Source organism: Anopheles coluzzii, chromosome X, assembly GCF_943734685.1.
Source record: "Anopheles coluzzii chromosome X, AcolN3, whole genome shotgun sequence".
NCBI lineage: Eukaryota > Metazoa > Arthropoda > Insecta > Diptera > Culicidae > Anopheles > Anopheles coluzzii.
The window spans coordinates 19,131,661-19,149,961 of record NC_064669.1 but is presented as its reverse complement, the minus strand read 5'-3'; the positions used below and the strand labels follow the sequence as shown (position 1 = coordinate 19,149,961).

Here is an 18,301-nt window from a genome sequence, read left to right as displayed (position 1 = left end):
GGTTTCGACGCAGCGTATCGCAACCAAGGTGTTATAAATGACAAGGTGAAGTTGTTCAGAGCAAAATGACATTTCTCGACTTGACATTTCTCTTCCGGGGGCTCCGGTATAAAAATCGGAGAGGGCTGGTGCGGGGTAATGAAATTTGTATGCAGGGAGTGACAGATGTCCCCCACAATGTCGCCCAGCAAAAGCGATAAAAATCAACCTTCTAAATACATTATCCTTGGTCGAAATAGAAATTTTTCTACTTTGACGCTGCGTCGTGCGTCGTTAACGCATGCGTCTGTCAAATCCCATACATTTTGGCAAAATCGCAACGCATTGCGTCGGAACAAGTACCGCTCTCTCAGTTTCCTCGTACAGGCGGTCCCCGAGATACACGGTTAATGGGGACCGAAAACGGCCGCAAAATACCGCGTATCTCGAATTTCCGCGTAAGTCGAATCTCGTGATTTCCAGCTAAAATATCACTGATTTTCGTGTAATTTCGCAAGTAGGGGGTGGTTTTAGTTACTTTATGAATTATTTGATATGATTCTGACAGATTATAACAGTTTCAAAGCTTTTGGAATAGTTTTTAACATTCGAACGAAACGGAAATTATTTGGCAATTTACAATTGATGTGTCAAATCAGTACAATTTGCTCAAAGAACTGTCAAATTTAGAAAACCGCGTATCTCCGAATCCGCGTATAAAAGGTACCGTGTATCTCGGGGACCGCCTGTACATGTTACGCTATTGAATCTGCTGATCTGGTGATGGCCTTTTATGTACAGTATTCCCAAATAGCCAGAATTGCTTAAGCAGCTCATTTTGGCACGCTAAAGATCGCTGCTCTAATTCGCCTTTTGCAGTAGATAAACAGCATCAAAGTTCCAGTCGGTCCTTCTAAAAAGCGCCTAAGCAGCTTCCTTAAGCTACGGTGCCGGGGATTATTTTTCTTTGTGTTTTATTTTCAAGCAAGCGTCATGGATGAAATAAACAACAGGATTTGTTTTGTTTGTGTACATGTGTATATTTTTAACCCAAGTAGCACAATCCTGTTAAGAAACCGTTAAAAGTATGCCTAAAAGTATTACTTTTAGCTTTCCATACAGCAGTAATTCCAGGGCTTAAAACACTGCGTAACGCTTTCCTTTCTTCGTCAATGTTTCGTTAAATCTTAAAATTTAACCGGTATTTTTAACGAAAAAGATCAAAATTAACGAAAAATTGACAGAGATGGCTGTATTTTTCTTTCTCTTTCGTTAGGGACATGCAAGGTCTTTGTTAAGCTTAATGTGCTTATATTTTCGTGAAATAAATTAATAAATAAAACACTTATTCGTTTATTGAATAAAAACACAATTTCACTAGGTAACCGCATCACACAATTTTCTTTCATTACGCGGATTTCGTCAATCTTCATCGTGGAGGTCAGCTGCTGCCGTGTACGGAAAACATGATGTCCAAACGCTATCGGAATCGAAAATGCTGCGAAATATAAAACTTATGTAGCTCATGTGAAGAGAATGGTAATATCGATACACTGACCTGTTGTAAAAGCACGATGATACACAAATTAAACAATAGCTGATAGATATTGTCGCAGACGCTTGGTTTTGTTGCCATCTACACACAAGCTACACACAGGAAGCTTGACGAACTTTTTGACATAAGAAATGGAGGCGCCATGTACGTGACCATGTACAGTATGTCTCAAAAATGATCGTCATCAAGAGCATATTATTTTGCCCAAGAAAATAAATATTTTTATGAAGATTTTTCTCATTTGCTAATATTGCATACAGGCGGTCCCCGAGATACACGGTACCTCTTATACGCGGATTCGGAGATACACGGTTTTCTAAATTTGACAGTTCTTTGAGAAAATTGTACTGTTTTGACACATCAATTGTAAATTGCCAAATAATTTCCGTTTCGATCCAATGTTAAAAACTTTTTAAAAATGTTTAAAACTGTTATATTCAGTCAGGATCATATCAAATAATTCATAAAATGACTAAAACCGCCCCCTACTTGCAAAATTACACGAAAATTTGTGATATTTTAGCTGGAAATCACGAGATTCGACTTACGCGGAAATTCGAGATACGCGGTATTTTGCGGCCGTTTTCGGTCCCCATTAACCGTGTATCTCGGGGACCGCCTGTACCCTTTATCAAACTCTTCACATGTATTACTTAAAAACTATGATTTTTTTTAAATTTTTATTTTTTTTATTATTACCACAGATTCAAGTAGAGGAATAAAAGAAAACACATAGTTTTCGTACAGTTAAGCAACACAAATATTTTGGTGTGAAAATAAATACGCATTATTATATAAATAAGAAAATGATTTTTCGAATATTGAATAAATTGGAAATGGTGTAGATAAAATTTGAAAAACACTGTGTGTTATATTGACCCGAATAAAAAAAAACGAGGGTAACGGAATACATCGTTATGCTGTAACGCTGGCAAATGTCATATTCTCTTAAGAAACTCTATTTGATTTTTAAGGCCTTAAAAAAACTGTTAATAATCAAATAGAGTTTCTTAAGGCTACTTGGGTCAAATGAGTAAAACAAATTGAACATGTTTCTTGCATAATCAACATTCTTAACCCCATCTATGAAAGTAATATGTGATATTTCAAAGACATTTTACTCTTCACGGAACACGTAGCACAGTACTTACACAACATATTTGCCATGGCTCTTACCTGATCGTTACTTGATCGTTAACTAGCTGCTTTCCCTTGATGTGCATATCAGTGCATGAGGGTTTGGGAACATGCGAGCACTGATGCCCACAGTTAACCATCCCAGATCGTCATTCCACAAAAACATTCTACGGTAGTGTCGCAATGCCGTTTTATGTTGCTACACTTTTATCGATGCCGATGTATAGTTGTCTACAAAATAGAAATTAAACAAATCGAAAGTAACGCAAACTATAGCACTGCCGAGCAATCACAACATACTTGCCCTCTTGCAAATCATCTCCTACAGCAGCACAGCAGCCCATTTTGTTTATCTGCAAGGTGAAGAAGAGCACACCTTGTTAATCTAATGCTTAAAATCAAGGAAAAAAAAACAATTTACCCGACGCCGGATGTTTTGCCTGGTCACATTTTCGGGCTGCCGCGAGCGTGCAGCCTCTTTGAACGACGATTATATGCGTTGCACGCCTAACCTACGGTCCTTACCCATTAATATTAGCAACATTTACACTAAACTACAGTCGATTTCGATGCAAATTATCAACAAAATTCTGCACTCCAGATTTACATCAACCAACGAGTATGTTTACATATAACATGCGTCCACATGCGCGAAAGAGATGGCATGACACAACATTGTATAAATTGTCACCAACACACTGAAAGGCATATGGACAAAGGTGGACGAAGCGTACAAAATGAAGTGGGAGGCGAGCAAAGACCGGGTAGAGAAAGTGAGCGAGATGCAGCAGTTTTGTTTACGTCAAAAATCCCTCGCCATGCTGTACGGGTCAAATCATAAAACTAAACAAAACAAGATTATCATCTGTTCGCGGACAACAATACACTTTTAGCACCAAAATCTTCACAGAGTGAGAGAAAGAAAAAACAAACGGTCCGAGGCCCGGGAAGCTGGAGCCGGATCCGATCGCTCCCACCAGCTGGTCCAGAGAAGAAGAAAAAGAAGCGCGGTCTTGGTAGGTCAGATCAGTGCAGTGCGTGGCACACAAACTCGGCCAGTAGCTGTGCGTGTCCGTTTGCCACGGATTCTACCTCGAGCTCACGCTACTGTCCCCGATAGCAGAGCAAGTAAAAACCGACGTGGGAGGACGAGCGATAACACACAGAACGCACAAAAACCGTCGCTCCACTTCCGTCCCGGAGAGACCGCCCATCCCACACTCCTTCCCTCACCCCGATGACGATCTACAATTTGTACATCTTCGACAAGCTTGGCACCCTGTTGTATTACGGCGAATGGAACCGGCTGAAGCAATCGGGCATCACCAAAGATGAGGTAAGGCGGGCGGAGGCGTATTGTCTCCCGGCGGAATCGGCACTAACTGTATCTCTTTCTCTCTCTCTCTCGTTCTCGTTTGCAGGAAGCGAAGCTGATGTACGGCATGCTGTTCTCGATCAAATCGTTCGTCAGCAAAGTGTCGCCGGTGGAGCCGAGGGAGGGCTTCCTCTACTACAAAACGAACAAGTACGCGTTGCACTACCTGGAGGTACCGTCCGGGCTGAAGTTCGTCCTCAACACGGACAACACGTCGACCGGCATCCGGGAGTTTCTACAGAACGTGTACACGAAGGCAGGTGTTTCTCTTAGCTGGAAATCTCTTTATTAACAAGAGTGGGTGTGTGCGTTAAATGGAGTTTGCTACATGATTAGTTTGCTCTTGCTCTCTTCTTTCTCGTCGTATCACCAGATATGGGTTGAGTATGTCGTCCGGAACCCGCTTTGGACGCTCGGTACGCCCGTCACGTCCGACATCTTTAAGACAAAGCTGGATGAGTTCGTGAAGCAGTCGCCCCTGTACGGTTCCAAAATTATCTAACCGCTCGTGCCGTGTACACAGAGAGAACATGTCCTCCCGGCCACCCAACCCAATCCTTTCCGCAAAAGAAAAACATCTCGCCCAACCCCCCATTTAGTAAACTTTCCGCTGCTTCCGGTACTCGGTCAGCCACTTCTGTATGTTCTGCACGTGGACGGCACGGGCTCGCGTCACGGATGCCGGATCGGCCGGATTGGACGCGCGCAGATCGAGATGGTGAGCCCCCTCGGGAATGAGCACGATCTTGACGTTCTCGTTGCTCGAGCGCAGCACGCCACCGCCGGACCACGGATCCAGCAGCCCGTTGCTGAAGACGATGTTCGTAATGCTCGCACTGTGCAAAAAAACAGAAACAAAAAAAAAACAATCAAGCAAACCAAACCACGTACAGAAAAAATCATTAACGTTTCTGGCTGTTAAAAAAAAACAAAGCTAAATGCTATAGCAAATGTAAAGTGTAAGCTCAAAAGTAGCGAAAATGATGCGATTGAAACCCCCCGGATTTTTGTTTTAAACAGACGCTAATCGATTAAAGAACGTTACGCAGACACACTGGCCGCAACACTTTTGCACCGGGTCTAACAACTTACTCGAGAAATTCACCACCGTAGTTGAGCAGCGCGTTGGCCGGGCGCGGATGCACGCCGTACTTCTTGAAGCACTTGTCCGCGTATGTCTGCATGTTCCACTGCTGCGGCGGGAACATGTCGTGCACGCCGTCCGCACAGATCGGCATCACCATCTCGGTGCACGCCTGAAAGTCCCAGCCCCGGTCGCTGATGCCCGTCCCGTCGTACGACGAGTTGATGTTGAGACAGGCCGCCTTGCCGTCGTAGTTGTAGTAGATCGACAGGGCGGACTGCAGATGGTCGAGCAGCTCCACGCCGGTGTAGTTCTGCGCCAGCCGGCCGCAGAACTCGCGCACCGGGTAGGCCGGCACCGGCGCCAGGAAGCTCGACGGGTAGGGATAGTTGATCATCGCCAGGTTGCCGTACACATCCGTGAGATAGTCGAACAGCGTCTCGGTGACGTCCGTCCCCTTGGTCAGGTTGGTGCAGAACTTGAACTTTTCGTTCAGCAGCCGCAGCCCGTCCGCGCTGGTCGAGTAGTTCTGCAGCGTGGTCCACGAGCGGCGTATGTTGTCGGCACAGTCGGCCGTGTACGCGACCTGGTAGACGGACGTCAGTATCTGGTTGAAGATGCCGCAGTCGGTCACGCCCGCGAACTGGCGTACCGGGGCGGACGCGGCGATCGCTCCCGCCACCAGGTGCGGATACTTGATCCGTATCCAGGCGGCCAGCATGCCACCGTACGAGCCGCCGAACGCGATGACCGGCCGGGCACGGGTGGTCCCGTTCGGGGGGTTTAGCGTGCGCAGCACCAGCGCAAAGTCGGCCAGCGCCTGCTCGGACGTCAGGTAGCCGAGGTTCTTGGGCGAATCGTACGAGGCATTGCCGAATGGCAGCGAGTGGCCATAAAACCGGTGCTCGACAAACAGCAGCGTCGCCTTCAGCTTCGGCGCCAGCTCCCACATGAAGCCGGTGTTTTGTGCGAACAGCTCGATGTCGCCCTCATTGCCGGCGTAGAACAGAATCGGGCTGGCCGGCAGATCGGCCCCGCCCGGCGCGTACGTATCGTTGATCAGGTAGCTGGAAAGAGTGGCGAGACCGGAAGCGGTGGGGCATTATTAGCGGGGGCATTGAAGCATTTTTGCGCCGTAGCTCGCTACACCTACCGTAGCTTGAACGTCGCCTCGCCGGTGTACGTAAAATGGTCGATTGGCACGTCGATCGTTTTAGTCTGATACACGTAAGTGGCCGTCCCGTCCCGGACCGCAGCTGATAGTCCGGCGATAAGCGCGACCCATAGCGCAGCGGTCATCTTGCGCACGTTCCTTTCTGCGTGCGTTGCTCTTTACCCGGGGCAACCGAGCCCTTTTGCACCAAACTGGCCATACACATGGAGAGGTGGGGGGAAAGGAGAACAAACGACATCAGTTATAGGCGAAGGATGATCGGCCGCCAATGAACGCCTAATTAAGCAATTATCGGTACACTCGACCGTATGTGTTATTGTTTTCTTCCTCGATCCAAAACCGGGCCAAGCTATCATCTAATTCTTTAGCATATTGTAACGATTTTGTTAAGATGAAGCTGATAAAGGTAAACATTGGCACTTACCAAACTGCTGTTTGTATGAAACAAGAGCGATGTTTAAGGCGATTTGTTTTCTTCTGCCGTCTCTATCTCCGACAACAACCGATCGATGCTTGGCTGAGGCAGTTGACTGACTGATCACAGTGCTATCTGTACCGCTTGGCCGCCAGTCATCCGTCAATGCATTTTATACGCCCCAATGGCGGTCAAGCGATCGTTTACGCCAGGGATCGCCAACCGTTTCCAAGTTGCAAATTGTAGAAATAGAGTGAAATTACACCTCCAGACGGTGCTCAACAAATATTTGTTTTTGATTTTTGTTTTTTTTTTACATTATGCGTTGTTTTGGCAGTTCTCATTGAATTAAATAATTTCATGTTGCGCAAAACGAAAGTTTTCGTCAATTAAGCTCTTCACAGCGTTTAAATTAGCAACCTAGGAGCTTATCTTTTAAAACAATTAAGTATTTTTTTTTTAAATGTTCTAAAAGAGAGACGTTGAGTAATGTGATAAATCATTTGAATTAGACACACATTGCCTGCAGTTGCACACATTTTGTTTGCATGGTTTTAAAACCAAATCCGGCGTTAAGATTGACAAGGTTTGAAATCAGTTCGAACAAGAGCCATTTCAACGGGAGCTCGGTAGGAATACGAATACACCTTGTCAACCACTTGTTTTTGTTTTTGTTGCGAATAATATAATGAGCGCGGTAAAAACCGGTAAATGTTGCGATTTGAACAATCGCGATCGCAAGCCACGGTATATTACATATCACCGTACAAATTCTACTAATTTTCCTACGCTGCACATGTACTACCGGGTATGGATTGTCGAACGGAACTGGAACTGTATCGATTGCAGACCGGGAAGTATCATACCGAATCTGAATCCGGAACTGTTATAGGTACTGTTACAGAAAATTAATGCAATCGGGAGCGCATTAATGCATGAGTTCACGAGTGGTTCCTTCACCGATACGGTTTCGGAATCAGTTCCCGGACCAATATGGGTCAAAGATCGATTCCAGGACCGATATGAGTTTATTCCCGATTCCAGGAACGGTATGGGTTCATTATCTGTTCCAGTACCGGTATGGGTTCAGTATTCAGGATCAGTGTGGATTCAGTATTAGTTCCAGGATCTGTATGGGTTCAGTGTCAGTTCCAGGATCGGTATAGGTTAAGTATCAGTTCCTGGACCGGTAAAGGTTCATAATCAGTTGCAGGACCGGTATGGGTTCATGAAAGGTTCCAGGATAGGTATGAGTTCATTCTCTGTTCCAGGGCCGGTTTAGGTTCAGTATAGGTTCCAGTACTAGTACAAGCGAATTATCAGTCCCAGGATCGGTACGGGTTTATGATAGGTTCATGGGCCTGTATGGGTTAATGATATGTTCTAGGACCGGTATGAGTTTAGTATTAGTTCCAGAACCAGTATGGGTTAAAGAAAAATTCCAGGACCAGTATAGATTCATTATCAGTTCCAGGATCGGTATGGGTTCATATTCGGTTCCAGGACCAATATGGGTGCAGTATTAGTACCAGGACCATTATGAGTTCATTCTCGGTTCCAGAATCGATATTGCCTTATTGTCAGTTACAAGCCGGTGTGGATTCACGATCGGTTCCAGGGCATGTATGGGTTAAGTATACAAAGAACGTCTCCGACTTCTGTCGTGGCCACAGGGAACTGTGATAAAAATTTGGTTTTGTTATGTTTTTTTTTGTACTGTTACCCATCTCAATTTGGCCACATGGCCCATTGAAGATAAACTAATAAATAAGAATAGGAATAATTATAATAATAATAATAATAATAATAATAATAATAATAATAATAATAATAATAATAAGTTCTGGGTCCGGTATGGGTTTAGCATCAGATCTAGGACTGGTATGGGTTCATGATAGGATCCAGTGCAGACATGGGTTCTTGATAGGTTCCAGGACCGGTATAGGTTCATGATAGGTTCCAGGATCGGTACGAGTTCAGTATCCGTTCCAAGACCAGAAGGGATCCGTATCAGTTCCAGGACCGGTATGAGTTCATGATTGGTTCTAGGACCGGTATGACTTTAGTATTAGGTTCATGACCGGTATGGGTGCATTATCAATTCCACGAACGTTATGGGTTCAGCATCAGTTCCTGGACCGGTATGGGTACGGGTTTTGGATTAGTAATTCTTTGGTTTTGGTTTAAGGTCTCATAAGTGGTTGTCATCAGTTATTAATTTTAATAAGTTTTAAAGCTCATAATTTCTGCGTACACTTCTGAATGCAGAGGACCCTTGAAATTTCGTTGCATAGCCCTGTAATCTGGCCAAATTAACTTTTTTAATTTTAAAATGTTCAACATCAAAGCGTTTGCATGATTTTTTCTTCTTCTCAAATGATAACTAGCTTCTGCTTCGGTAGGGAAATTTGTGCTGTGACGAAAGATGGAAAATTTTATTGGAAACCTTTGTTTTTTTCTCTCTCCTGCTCCCTTCCAACGAACAACTGCTCGAGGGAGGAAGGAAACAAAAACACTATGATAAAATAAAAAAACGGATGTGGAATCAGATCAGACGAATCCATGCGCTTGACATCGAGTGCCGCGAGGCACCGGAAGGCTGCTAGCAGCTTCATACATAATAGGAACAAAAGCGCTTGTTTTGTTTGCTAATACGCTTAAATGTGTGCTAGGCGGATCAATATGTCGTAGGTGTATGTGTTTGTGTGTGATGTGTGTGTGTGTGTATGTGTGTGTGTGTGTGTGTGAGTATGTGTGTGTGTGTGTGTGAGTGTGTTACGGGATTTAAATTCGCCAGACGCAGTTGCGCGACACGGGAGAAAAACAAACAGTGATTAGAAGAGCACGGTCGGTTGCCCACCGCAGTGGCGCGCTTTGGAGATTGGGCAGATGATTTCGGACAGATTTATGGCGGTGGATCCGCGGCCCGTTTTTCCCGATCGGCGGGCGAACTAATCACGCGTAGCGGAACCATCCCACGGTCACGTATGGTTGCGCGCCCCCAACGAGCAGCGTGCGTGTGTGGTGCGGGGTTGATCGGGGATTCTTGGCGCGGGGAGGGGGGGGGGGGGTGCACACCAGGCGGAAGCAATGCGTGCATTGTTGGTCTGCGCGACAAGATGCGTTCGCAAATAAGATGAACGATAGGATGGTGGGAAGCAGAAGATGGATGGTAATGATGATGACGATGATGATGATTTTTCTCGGTCACGCTGGGGCCCGGACTGGCTGTGAGTCTTGCGGGCGCGGGGTAGGGACTACGGTTTATGGGCGCGGTTTAATTGTTTTCGAAGCCGGGGGCGGAATTTTGCTAAATCCCGCCGCGTCAAACACGGGCAGCAGCTCGCGCACACGCCCAGGAATGCTACCGTCTATCATACGCCTGGGGAGGAAGAATAAAAAAAAAAGGTCGAGGGAGAGGGAAGGACATTAGTACGGTACACCGCGAACGCCTGCGGCTCCGGGCTGCACTTACGTGCCCCGTTTGGTGGCAATCTTGGCCGCGTGCGGTGGTAGCTGGGCCTCGGTAGGGAAGAAGGTCGCCCCGTAAAAGTCCAGCCCGTTCTGCAGTAGGTGATTGTACTCCTCGAGCGAGGCGAGCGTGATGCGGATCGGGGGCGGTGGCGACTCTTTCTGCAGCGCCACGTCCTGCTCGTCGATCGGCTTGGTAGTCGGCAGCTTTGGCACCTGGGGCTTCGTTTGGGACGCACCGGTAGCTGTTTTTCGGGTGGTGGGGTGGTTTAGTAGGATGGAGGTGAAATTAATAAAAAAAAATCACGACCGGCAACAGCCCGTACAACGGGATGGCGGATTGTGTGGAAATGGGTGGAGAGCAAAAATTTGTTGGAAGAACAAGACAAAAAGAGAAGAAACAGAAAAAGAGAAGGAAAGATACCGAATCAGTGGCTCTGCGCGGGAAGGGTGGAGCGTGGGAGGCCACTTACCGGTCGCGTGCATCTGACCGGGATCCGGCTGGATCGCGGGCTTCTGATACTGCACGACCAGCCGGACCACCTCGACCACCGAGTTGAAGCGGTACAGCGAGTGCCGGATGTCTTCCTCCGGCAGGTCCTCCGGCACGTCGAATACGTACAGCATGAACGTTTTCTGCGGCCGGCAGGGGATGGCAATCTTTTTGTAGAACCGGGCGCCGGTCACCTTATGGAAGCCCTTCTTGAACACCGCCTGGTAGTCCTCCGGGTTAGAAAACTTGAACAGTATCCCGGTAGCGGTTTTCGTCAGGCTGAAGCAGCCCTTGAAGTTCATCTTCTCGCAGATCAGCGCGGCCCGGTCCATCGAGAGCTCGTGCGAGGGCGTCAGCAGGAACGCGCCCTTGGCGAGGAAGTTCTCGCTGTCCGACACCTCCGAGTCGTCGTCGTCAGACGCGTTGACGGCCCGGCTGGCCGCCCGCTTGTCGTTCCACAGGACGTCCGACATTTTCGGGCTGCCGACCGTTTGCTTGGCGCCGGACGGCATCAGGTTGCTGGAGCTGCGCTGCCGCCGGTATTCGGACAGGTTCTTCTCCTGCTCCACATCGGATGTGTTGCCAATGTAGGACATTATCGCGCCGAAGTATGGCTCACTTTGCGAGGCGACACTTTAGAGACACGTTGGAAACTACTCGAAGGTTTTGTTTTTAACGGCCCTCTCCCTGGGAACTTCCGACACTTTCCGGCACTCAGCACAATGGCACAAACTACGGCGAAGAATTTCGGTTTAGCGGTGGTTTGATAGAAGAAGAGGTTGAGAGGTATGTCCTGCCGGCTGCTGCTGCTGCTGCTGCTGCTGCTGCTGCTGCTGCTACCACTGCTGGCGACACTAACTCCGAAAGGAACCCACTAGCCACGATCCGGGATGTTACACCACAGCTGGCGTAATGAGACGACAATCTGCCGACCGTTTGCTTTTATACCGCACACGCGTTAGGTGGCGCAGAGTTATGCCTGGGTAGGTTGAACCATTTTTCCCAGCCTGCCAAGTTCGATCACACACCTCCTTCCGCGCTGACACCACGTGGTCGCTACACCCCGGATGAGCGCGGGGCATCGCCAAAAACTCGCGCAAGACAATTTGAATTGTTTCAAATCAATTTGAGCTCACGCATGCAGATTGCAGACTATGGTGGTGTATACCCGCTCGCCCCGACCACCCCTTCCCGGGTAGAGGGCACACGCCCGTGTGATCGCAATCTTTCGTGGCGGGAATGGGGTGGTGCTGCGGCATCCAAACCAAGCCCGAGCGTCATCCGTTGTGCTTCATTTGCCACATGATCGGTAAAGTCGGGCGGTAAAGTCGTTGCACATGTCGCGGGAGGTTGATTTGATGGGAGACGAGTGAGGAAACGATAAAATTGTGCTTGAACCCTGTAACTACTCAGGTACGAAGCTGCTACTGCTTCTTAACTCAATACAAATTCTTTTTCTTAAAAAATAGCTTTTCTCAAACATCAGCAATTTCTTGCAGGCAAAGGAACTGGAGAAATTGCGTTTATGGCCCATGGAAAGCTTTCTGAGCAATTTCGATTCTGGCGTTAAGACCTGACCCTTAGATGGTCCTCTGGCCGTTGTCGTTCGTATGATGACGATACACACACTATCCCGTCCTCACCCTGCCCTGTGTTGTCCCCCGACTAACAAGCTCTAGATTTGCCGCCAATAGAATACAGTTGCTAGTAGTGGTGGAAGCACTGAATCGGTCCTACCCGATTCCGATTTCGTGTTCGGAATCAATTCCGGAGCCGATACCGATGATGGAATCGATTCCGACCCTGGAGTCAATTTCGGAGTTGTCTTCGCAGTCAGTTCCAGAGTTGACTTCGGAGGCAGTTCCAGAGTTGACTTCGGAGTCAGTTTCGGAGTCAGTTTCGGAGTTGACTCCGGAACCGATTTCGAAGTTGACTCCGGAGATGATTCCAGAGTTGACCCTGGAATCGATTCCGGGATCGCCGATTCCGGTGCTGGAATCCATTCCGATTCCCGAGTCAATTCCGGAGCCGATTTAGAAGTTGACTCCGGAATTGGTTCGGATCGGATTCGGAATCAGATCCAGAAATAGAAACGGCTCCGAAATCAAAACCGACCTGGGATTCGCAATATGCACTGGTAACAGAATCAGTATTGACTCCAGTAATGGAAATAGCTGCGGAGGGAGAATCAGTTCTTGCATTGAAATAAATTTCAGAAGCGACATTAGTCCGAGAATCTCCATCAGAATGGATCGTTTACAAGTATTTTTTTTATTCTTTACGGCTAACAATACGTAACATCATTGGATCCAAACGCTAATTCTTATGGAGATACCGAAACCGACTTCGATTTCGAAGCCGATTCTGATTTTGGAGCCAATTTCAATTCCGGAGCCGATTTCGATTCCGGAACCAATTCCAGAACCGATTCCAATTTCAGAGACGATTCCGATTCCGGAACCGATTCCGTAGCCGTTTTCGATTCTGGAACTAATTCTGGAGCCGATTCAGGAACCGATTACGACTCCGTAGCTGATTCCGATTCCAAAGTCCAATCCAATTCCCCCCGATTCCGGAAATAAATTCCGGATCTACTATCCGGAATCGATTCCGACGAAAACTTCATTTTTCCCATCACTAGAGTAGCTACCGATATTCAATATCGCACACTTTTTACGCCTCATTGGTTCGCAGCTCGCCGACTTCGCATTATGTTTGTGTGCCCTCCCTGCTGCTCTCAACGGATCGGTTCTACGTCACATGAGCCGGGAGTGCGTGGCTCCCCTGCAGCGGCTATTCATTTCCCATTCCGGAGCTCATAAATTCTTTCGAATGGATTTAATCTCCATCTCGTGTGCCAACTGCTCGGCGGGTAGGGGGATAACTTTAGGTAAGGGGTGGTAATCTTGGCTTGTGCTGTGGACCCTTCCAATCCATGGGCGGAGGCGACGCACAACAGTCGAAAACGATTCCGTTTCGCGGCTTTGCTGATCGGCGAGAATTGCCGTTCGATCGCCGATATTCCCTCACACTTTCTCGAGTAGCATTACCAAAGGGGAAAAATAAAACCATTTTTTGATTGCTGTTTCTTGAGTATCTCATTTCAGAGTGCGTATCTCATTTTCCTCACTTTTTCGCTAGATGCGCGTATCATAGTGGGTGGGCGATTTTGTTTGATTGTTTGTTTTATTCAAAACGTGTCCTCCTGCACGAGGCGTTTAGTTAGCTTCAGCTCCGGCAGCACCTTCCGGCGGCGCAGCAGCTGCTTCCCGCCCATGTACCGTCGTAGCACCTCCGGCACGGTGATGGTGTAGTCTTCGTTTTGAAAGTTTTCCAGCAGTGCAATCAGCATGCGGGGTATCGCACACGCCGTCCCGTTGACCGTGTGGGCGAACGTTTCCTCCTGTCCGGTCCGAACCCGAATGCCGAGCCGCCGGGCCTGGTAGTCCGTGCAGTCGCTGCAGCTCGATATCTCACCGTACATGGCGCGGCCCGGCATCCACGCCTCGATGTCGTACTTCCGGTAGGCCGGTGCGCCCAGCTCGCACGGTGGCATGTCGAGCAGGAGAAAGTGCAGCCCGAGCTGGTCGAACAGCTGCACCTCGATGGCCCGGAACTCCTCCAGCACGGTCGCCGACTGGCCGGGCTGGCAGACGGCAAACATTTCCACCTTCGTGAACTGATGCACCCGATAGATGCCCTTCTCCTCCTGCAGGGCGGACGTTTCCGCCCGATAGCAGCGGCTGACGGCCATCAGCTTCTGCGGCAGCCGGTCCGCTGGTAGGACGCGACCGGCCAGATACCCCGCCAGCGCCATCTCCGACGTGCCGGACAGGCACAGCGGCTCCCGCCCGTCCCGCCCGTGCAGCTTGTACACCTGGTTCCGCTCGCCGTGCACGCTCATGCCGCAGCTCTCGATGATGCGCCCCGGTAGCACGTCCGGCACGGTGACGAGCTGGAAGTTGCGCTGTCGCAAACTGTCCACCGCGTAGCAGATCAGCGCGTGCTCCAGCTCCGCCAGCTCGTCCGTGAGGTAGTACGACCGGTGGCCGGTAAAGTTGCCCAAGTTTTCCATCCGATACAGGTTCATCCGTTTGCAGATGTCGCCAAACTGGAAGTACTTGCGGTCGGTCCGCTTGGCATGCTCGTTGTAGCGCTCGATGATGCGCGGCTCCGTCCTGTACCCGACCACGGCCGGATGGGTGCGGTTGGGCAGTTTGGCCAGTTCTGCATCCAGCTGCGCCTGCAGCGTGCCCCGTTCACTTTCAGACTGTGGGGCGGCGCACAGCTGCTCGTTGATACGCTGGACCAGCTGTATGTCGCCGATGCCCTTTCGGTGCTGTATGTTCGCTTCGATCGCCTGTCGGTTGGCCGGGTTCAGTAGATAGTCCGTGTCGAAGCAGGCCGGCGGCAGGTTGAAGTGCCGCTGGGACATGTGCCGGATGATGCAACTGCCCGGCCGTACCGTGGCCACACACTTTGGTAGAAACATGTTCGGCCCAACCGTAATACTTTTGTCGTAACTTGCTATCGCATTATGCAAGCCGGCCACTCCAACACGGTTTGCACATTAATTATCGCACCAAAACACACGAACAGGCCGCCGCAAGCCGTTTATTGTGACGTTTTTTGTTGACAACGAGAAACGTCATATCAGTGTGGCCAGATTCGTTTGGCGGATTTCGGTAGGAACACCAAAATTGTATCGGTAGTTTTTGGTAGTTTTTGAAATTTTTAACTCTGTTAAAATGACGTGTTGATCGCGGAGAGGGGGGGGGGGGGGGGGGGGGGGAAGGATGCTAATCTGCAAAACGAAAATTCCATATCACGAGAAGATATTTTTTTTAATATACAGTAGAGCGTCGATTATCCGGGCAGCTCGGGACCGGACGGTTGCCGGTTAATCGATTTGCACGGATAATCGTCCAAGAAATGTCAAACGCATATAAAACATATTAAATTCACTAGTTTTGTTATTAATTCACCTAGAATCAATCGATTAATCGTTAGTAGAATATTATTTTAATCAATAACTGTAGGTTTACCAACTGTTCATGAACAAAAATGAATTTCTAAAATACCCCTAGACACTACAGAGCTACACAAGAAACTGGTTACCCAATTGATTATCGCTGCAAACTTTCACCGTACGTATGAACAGCTGTCAGGTATATGCGCACGGTTAAGCCGCCTGCCGGTTAATCCGTCCCCGGATAATCGACGTTCTACTGTAGATGGTTTACCTACCAGCATTAACCGTTTTGTGTACGACCAAAAAGCTCTACGTAACCGTACAACCGCCTACCCGTGTAGGCCATACATTTTGTATGGAACATAGTAGAACGTCGATTATCCGGAGGCGGATTAACCGGCGGGTGGATTAACCGTGCGCATAAATGTGACACCTGTTCAAGCGTACAGCGAACATTTACAGCGATAGCCAAGTGGGCAACCAGTTTTTTGTACAGCTCTGTAGTGCCAGTGGTGTTTTCGAAATTCATTTTTGTTCATGAACAGTTGTTAAACCTATAGTTATTGATTCATATAATATTCTACTAACATTTCATCTATTGATTCAAAGTAAATTAATCATAAAACTAGTGAATTTTTTCATTTTTATATGAAATTGACATTTCTTGGTCCATTATCGGTGCAAATCGATTAACCGGCAACCGTCCGGTCCCAAGCTACCCGGATAATCGACGTTCTACTGTAATAATTTTTTTCGTGGTCGAAATCATATATCTCTTTTATATTAATTGTTAGATTTGAATGAGCTTTGTCTTATTGGTTCATAATAAAGAATTTTAAAAATCCTATCAAGATTTTTTTTTTTCAATCAAAGATGTGTTTTAACTCCAACACCCCAAACGGCCTTCCCAAGTGCCACAAATCCACTAAACGATTACTAAACGGCTTCTAAACGACTCAAGCACTCTACCTAAACGGAATATAGAAAGACTTCGTTTAGCAGACGGCAAACGACTCATGCATTCTAAAAATAGCGAAAAAGCTGGTGGCGCTTTCTGTTGGTGGGATACCCCAACCTGTTGAGCTTCATCGCTTGGAGGAGAGCTTTCTCATTTCCTCTGTACTGTTGTATGGTTTCACATTGAAGTTATGCATCGCTAGAACTAGAACGGCGATACGTTTGTTTCAATACTAAACTCCAACGGAAACCACCAGCACTGAAGCAAGTGAGATTTGAGTAATGGTCGTTGGTGTTGATACCCACGTATCTGACCACACGACCATTCATATAGATTTTTGCTCAGAAAGTTAGAAGACTATATAGGTCATGATAAGATGAAACTTGTCGAAACACATTGCAAGAAAAGGATAGCAATATAATGATGAGTTGTAATACGCCATCTATTGATCAAACCAATGAAGCTGTGGAGCTTTCATTTTTTTTCTATGGATATTCAATTTTCCAGTCGTTTAAGCTTAATCTGTGGCGCTTGGGTTGTCGCATATTTTGAGTGGATGCTTATGTATTTTTCTTTTCTTCTAAATGTTGTATTGCAGTTTTATTGCTTGATTTGTCACTATATATGGAAAATAACACTGAAATCATCTTGTTTAAAATGATACCAACCACTACAAGCAAACGAAATAAAATCCGCTGGCTGAAAGTTATCACACATATTCATACTTTTGTTATAGTGCTAATGCCGAATAGTGATAGGCGTTTTCGAGCGCACCAACAGCTCCGGAGCCGGCGGCGAATCAACGGCTCCGAACCAACGGCTCTGGATTAACGTTTCAATAGAGATGGCATTATATAATAGCGTAAAAAAACTAATCTATCTTCTCGCAAGTGTAGAAGCTAACACCCGATATGATTGTGTGAATGTTGAACAATGTTCAAAACTTATCGATTTTATCGAAACTTTTCGATTTAGTTTTTTTTCGATAAATTCATTTCAACATTATTTACTCAGCTATTTACGGATCTTCCCGATTGTAACTTTATTGAAAAGGATTTTTTTGGTGCAATCTGTTAAAACTGGCTCCAGAGCCGTGGGTGCAGAGTTGTTGATGCGGAGCCAGTTTCGGAGCCACTGGAGCGGAGTCAGCTTTGGAGCCGTGGGTGAGGAGCTGGCTTCGAAATTGTCTGATGCCGGTTAGAGCCGGTTAAAAAAACATAATAAGCATATATTATAGATCGTCAACATATATTTTTATCTTCTTCTTTGGCTCAACAACCGTTGTCGGTCAAGGCCTGCCTGTACCACTTGTGGGCTTTGGCTTTCAGTGACTAATTGATTTCCCCCATAGCAGGATAGTCAATCCTACGTATGGCGGCACGGTCTATTTGGGGATCGAACCCATGACGGGCATGTTGTTAAGTCGTACGAGTTGACGATTGTACTACGAGACCGGCTATATTTTTATACAACATGCAAAACAACCAAAAAAATTATGTTACTTATCAAAGAAACGTAAGTAAAACTTAGAAAAAGTCAAAGGCATCAACTCAAAACTTGCGGCCTCCTTTGGGGTGTTGGAGTTACAACATATTTTTGATTGAAAAAATAGGATAGGTGTTGTGTTCGGATTTGGATATGTGACGCGAACACAATTAATATAATTAAAACTTATATATTAACAAATA

The 18,301-nt window shown here is 47.1% G+C and overlaps 4 protein-coding genes and 1 long non-coding RNA gene across 5 annotated transcripts; 1 reads left to right on the top strand and 4 right to left on the bottom strand.

Annotated features, from left to right (window-relative positions):
* Window positions 1–1,272: 1,272 nt before the first annotated feature.
* LOC120948610 (uncharacterized) lies at window positions 1,273–3,394 on the bottom strand. The gene is made up of 3 exons (XR_005750962.2): window positions 3,093–3,394; window positions 2,972–3,024; window positions 1,273–2,902 (listed from the first exon to the last, which is right to left on the bottom strand). It is a non-coding gene; the product is annotated as an uncharacterized LOC120948610 (long non-coding RNA).
* A 135-nt stretch (window positions 3,395–3,529) lies between these two features.
* LOC120948600 (trafficking protein particle complex subunit 1) lies at window positions 3,530–4,730 on the top strand. Its single transcript, XM_040365131.2, has 3 exons — window positions 3,530–4,007; window positions 4,093–4,302; window positions 4,420–4,730. The coding sequence occupies exons 1-3, from the start codon at window positions 3,909–3,911 to the stop codon at window positions 4,546–4,548; spliced, it is 438 nt and encodes a 145-aa protein (XP_040221065.1). The 5' UTR covers window positions 3,530–3,908; the 3' UTR covers window positions 4,549–4,730.
* Window positions 4,310–7,012, bottom strand: LOC120948578 (lysosomal Pro-X carboxypeptidase). The gene is made up of 4 exons (XM_040365093.2): window positions 6,729–7,012; window positions 6,284–6,495; window positions 5,139–6,197; window positions 4,310–4,882 (listed from the first exon to the last, which is right to left on the bottom strand). The coding sequence occupies exons 2-4, from the start codon at window positions 6,427–6,429 to the stop codon at window positions 4,642–4,644; spliced, it is 1,446 nt and encodes a 481-aa protein (XP_040221027.1). The 5' UTR covers window positions 6,430–6,495; window positions 6,729–7,012; the 3' UTR covers window positions 4,310–4,641.
* A 263-nt stretch (window positions 7,013–7,275) lies between these two features.
* LOC120948594 (uncharacterized) lies at window positions 7,276–12,796 on the bottom strand. The gene is made up of 3 exons (XM_040365118.2): window positions 10,664–12,796; window positions 10,195–10,435; window positions 7,276–10,101 (listed from the first exon to the last, which is right to left on the bottom strand). Exons 1-3 carry the CDS (start codon window positions 11,277–11,279, stop codon window positions 9,984–9,986), a joined length of 975 nt encoding a protein of 324 aa, XP_040221052.1. The 5' UTR covers window positions 11,280–12,796; the 3' UTR covers window positions 7,276–9,983.
* A 115-nt stretch (window positions 12,797–12,911) lies between these two features.
* LOC120948585 (serine--tRNA ligase, mitochondrial) lies at window positions 12,912–15,321 on the bottom strand. Its single transcript, XM_040365106.2, has one exon. It carries the CDS (start codon window positions 15,173–15,175, stop codon window positions 13,874–13,876), a length of 1,302 nt encoding a protein of 433 aa, XP_040221040.1. The 5' UTR covers window positions 15,176–15,321; the 3' UTR covers window positions 12,912–13,873.
* Window positions 15,322–18,301: the final 2,980 nt, after the last annotated feature.

What these genes read in the sequence shown, in the direction of transcription:
- LOC120948600 (XM_040365131.2), top strand. Translation starts at nt 3,909, where the DNA reads ATGACGATCTACAATTTGTACATCTTCGACAAGCTTGGCACCCTGTTG. An exon ending in CGGGCATCACCAAAGATGAG is followed by an intron (nt 4,008 to 4,092) that starts GTAAGGCGGGCG and finishes TCTCGTTTGCAG; the next exon opens with GAAGCGAAGCTGATGTACGG. An exon ending in TACAGAACGTGTACACGAAG is followed by an intron (nt 4,303 to 4,419) that starts GCAGGTGTTTCT and finishes TCGTATCACCAG; the next exon opens with ATATGGGTTGAGTATGTCGT.
- LOC120948578 (XM_040365093.2), bottom strand. Translation starts at nt 6,429, where the DNA reads ATGACCGCTGCGCTATGGGTCGCGCTTATCGCCGGACTATCAGCTGCG. An exon ending in GAGGCGACGTTCAAGCTACG is followed by an intron (nt 6,198 to 6,283) that starts GTAGGTGTAGCG and finishes CACTCTTTCCAG; the next exon opens with CTACCTGATCAACGATACGT. An exon ending in TACGGTGGTGAATTTCTCGA is followed by an intron (nt 4,883 to 5,138) that starts GTAAGTTGTTAG and finishes TTTTTTGCACAG; the next exon opens with TGCGAGCATTACGAACATCG.
- LOC120948594 (XM_040365118.2), bottom strand. Translation starts at nt 11,279, where the DNA reads ATGTCCTACATTGGCAACACATCCGATGTGGAGCAGGAGAAGAACCTG. An exon ending in CGGTCAGATGCACGCGACCG is followed by an intron (nt 10,436 to 10,663) that starts GTAAGTGGCCTC and finishes CCCGAAAAACAG; the next exon opens with CTACCGGTGCGTCCCAAACG. An exon ending in ATTGCCACCAAACGGGGCAC is followed by an intron (nt 10,102 to 10,194) that starts GTAAGTGCAGCC and finishes CTTCCTCCCCAG; the next exon opens with GCGTATGATAGACGGTAGCA.
- LOC120948585 (XM_040365106.2), bottom strand. Translation starts at nt 15,175, where the DNA reads ATGTTTCTACCAAAGTGTGTGGCCACGGTACGGCCGGGCAGTTGCATC.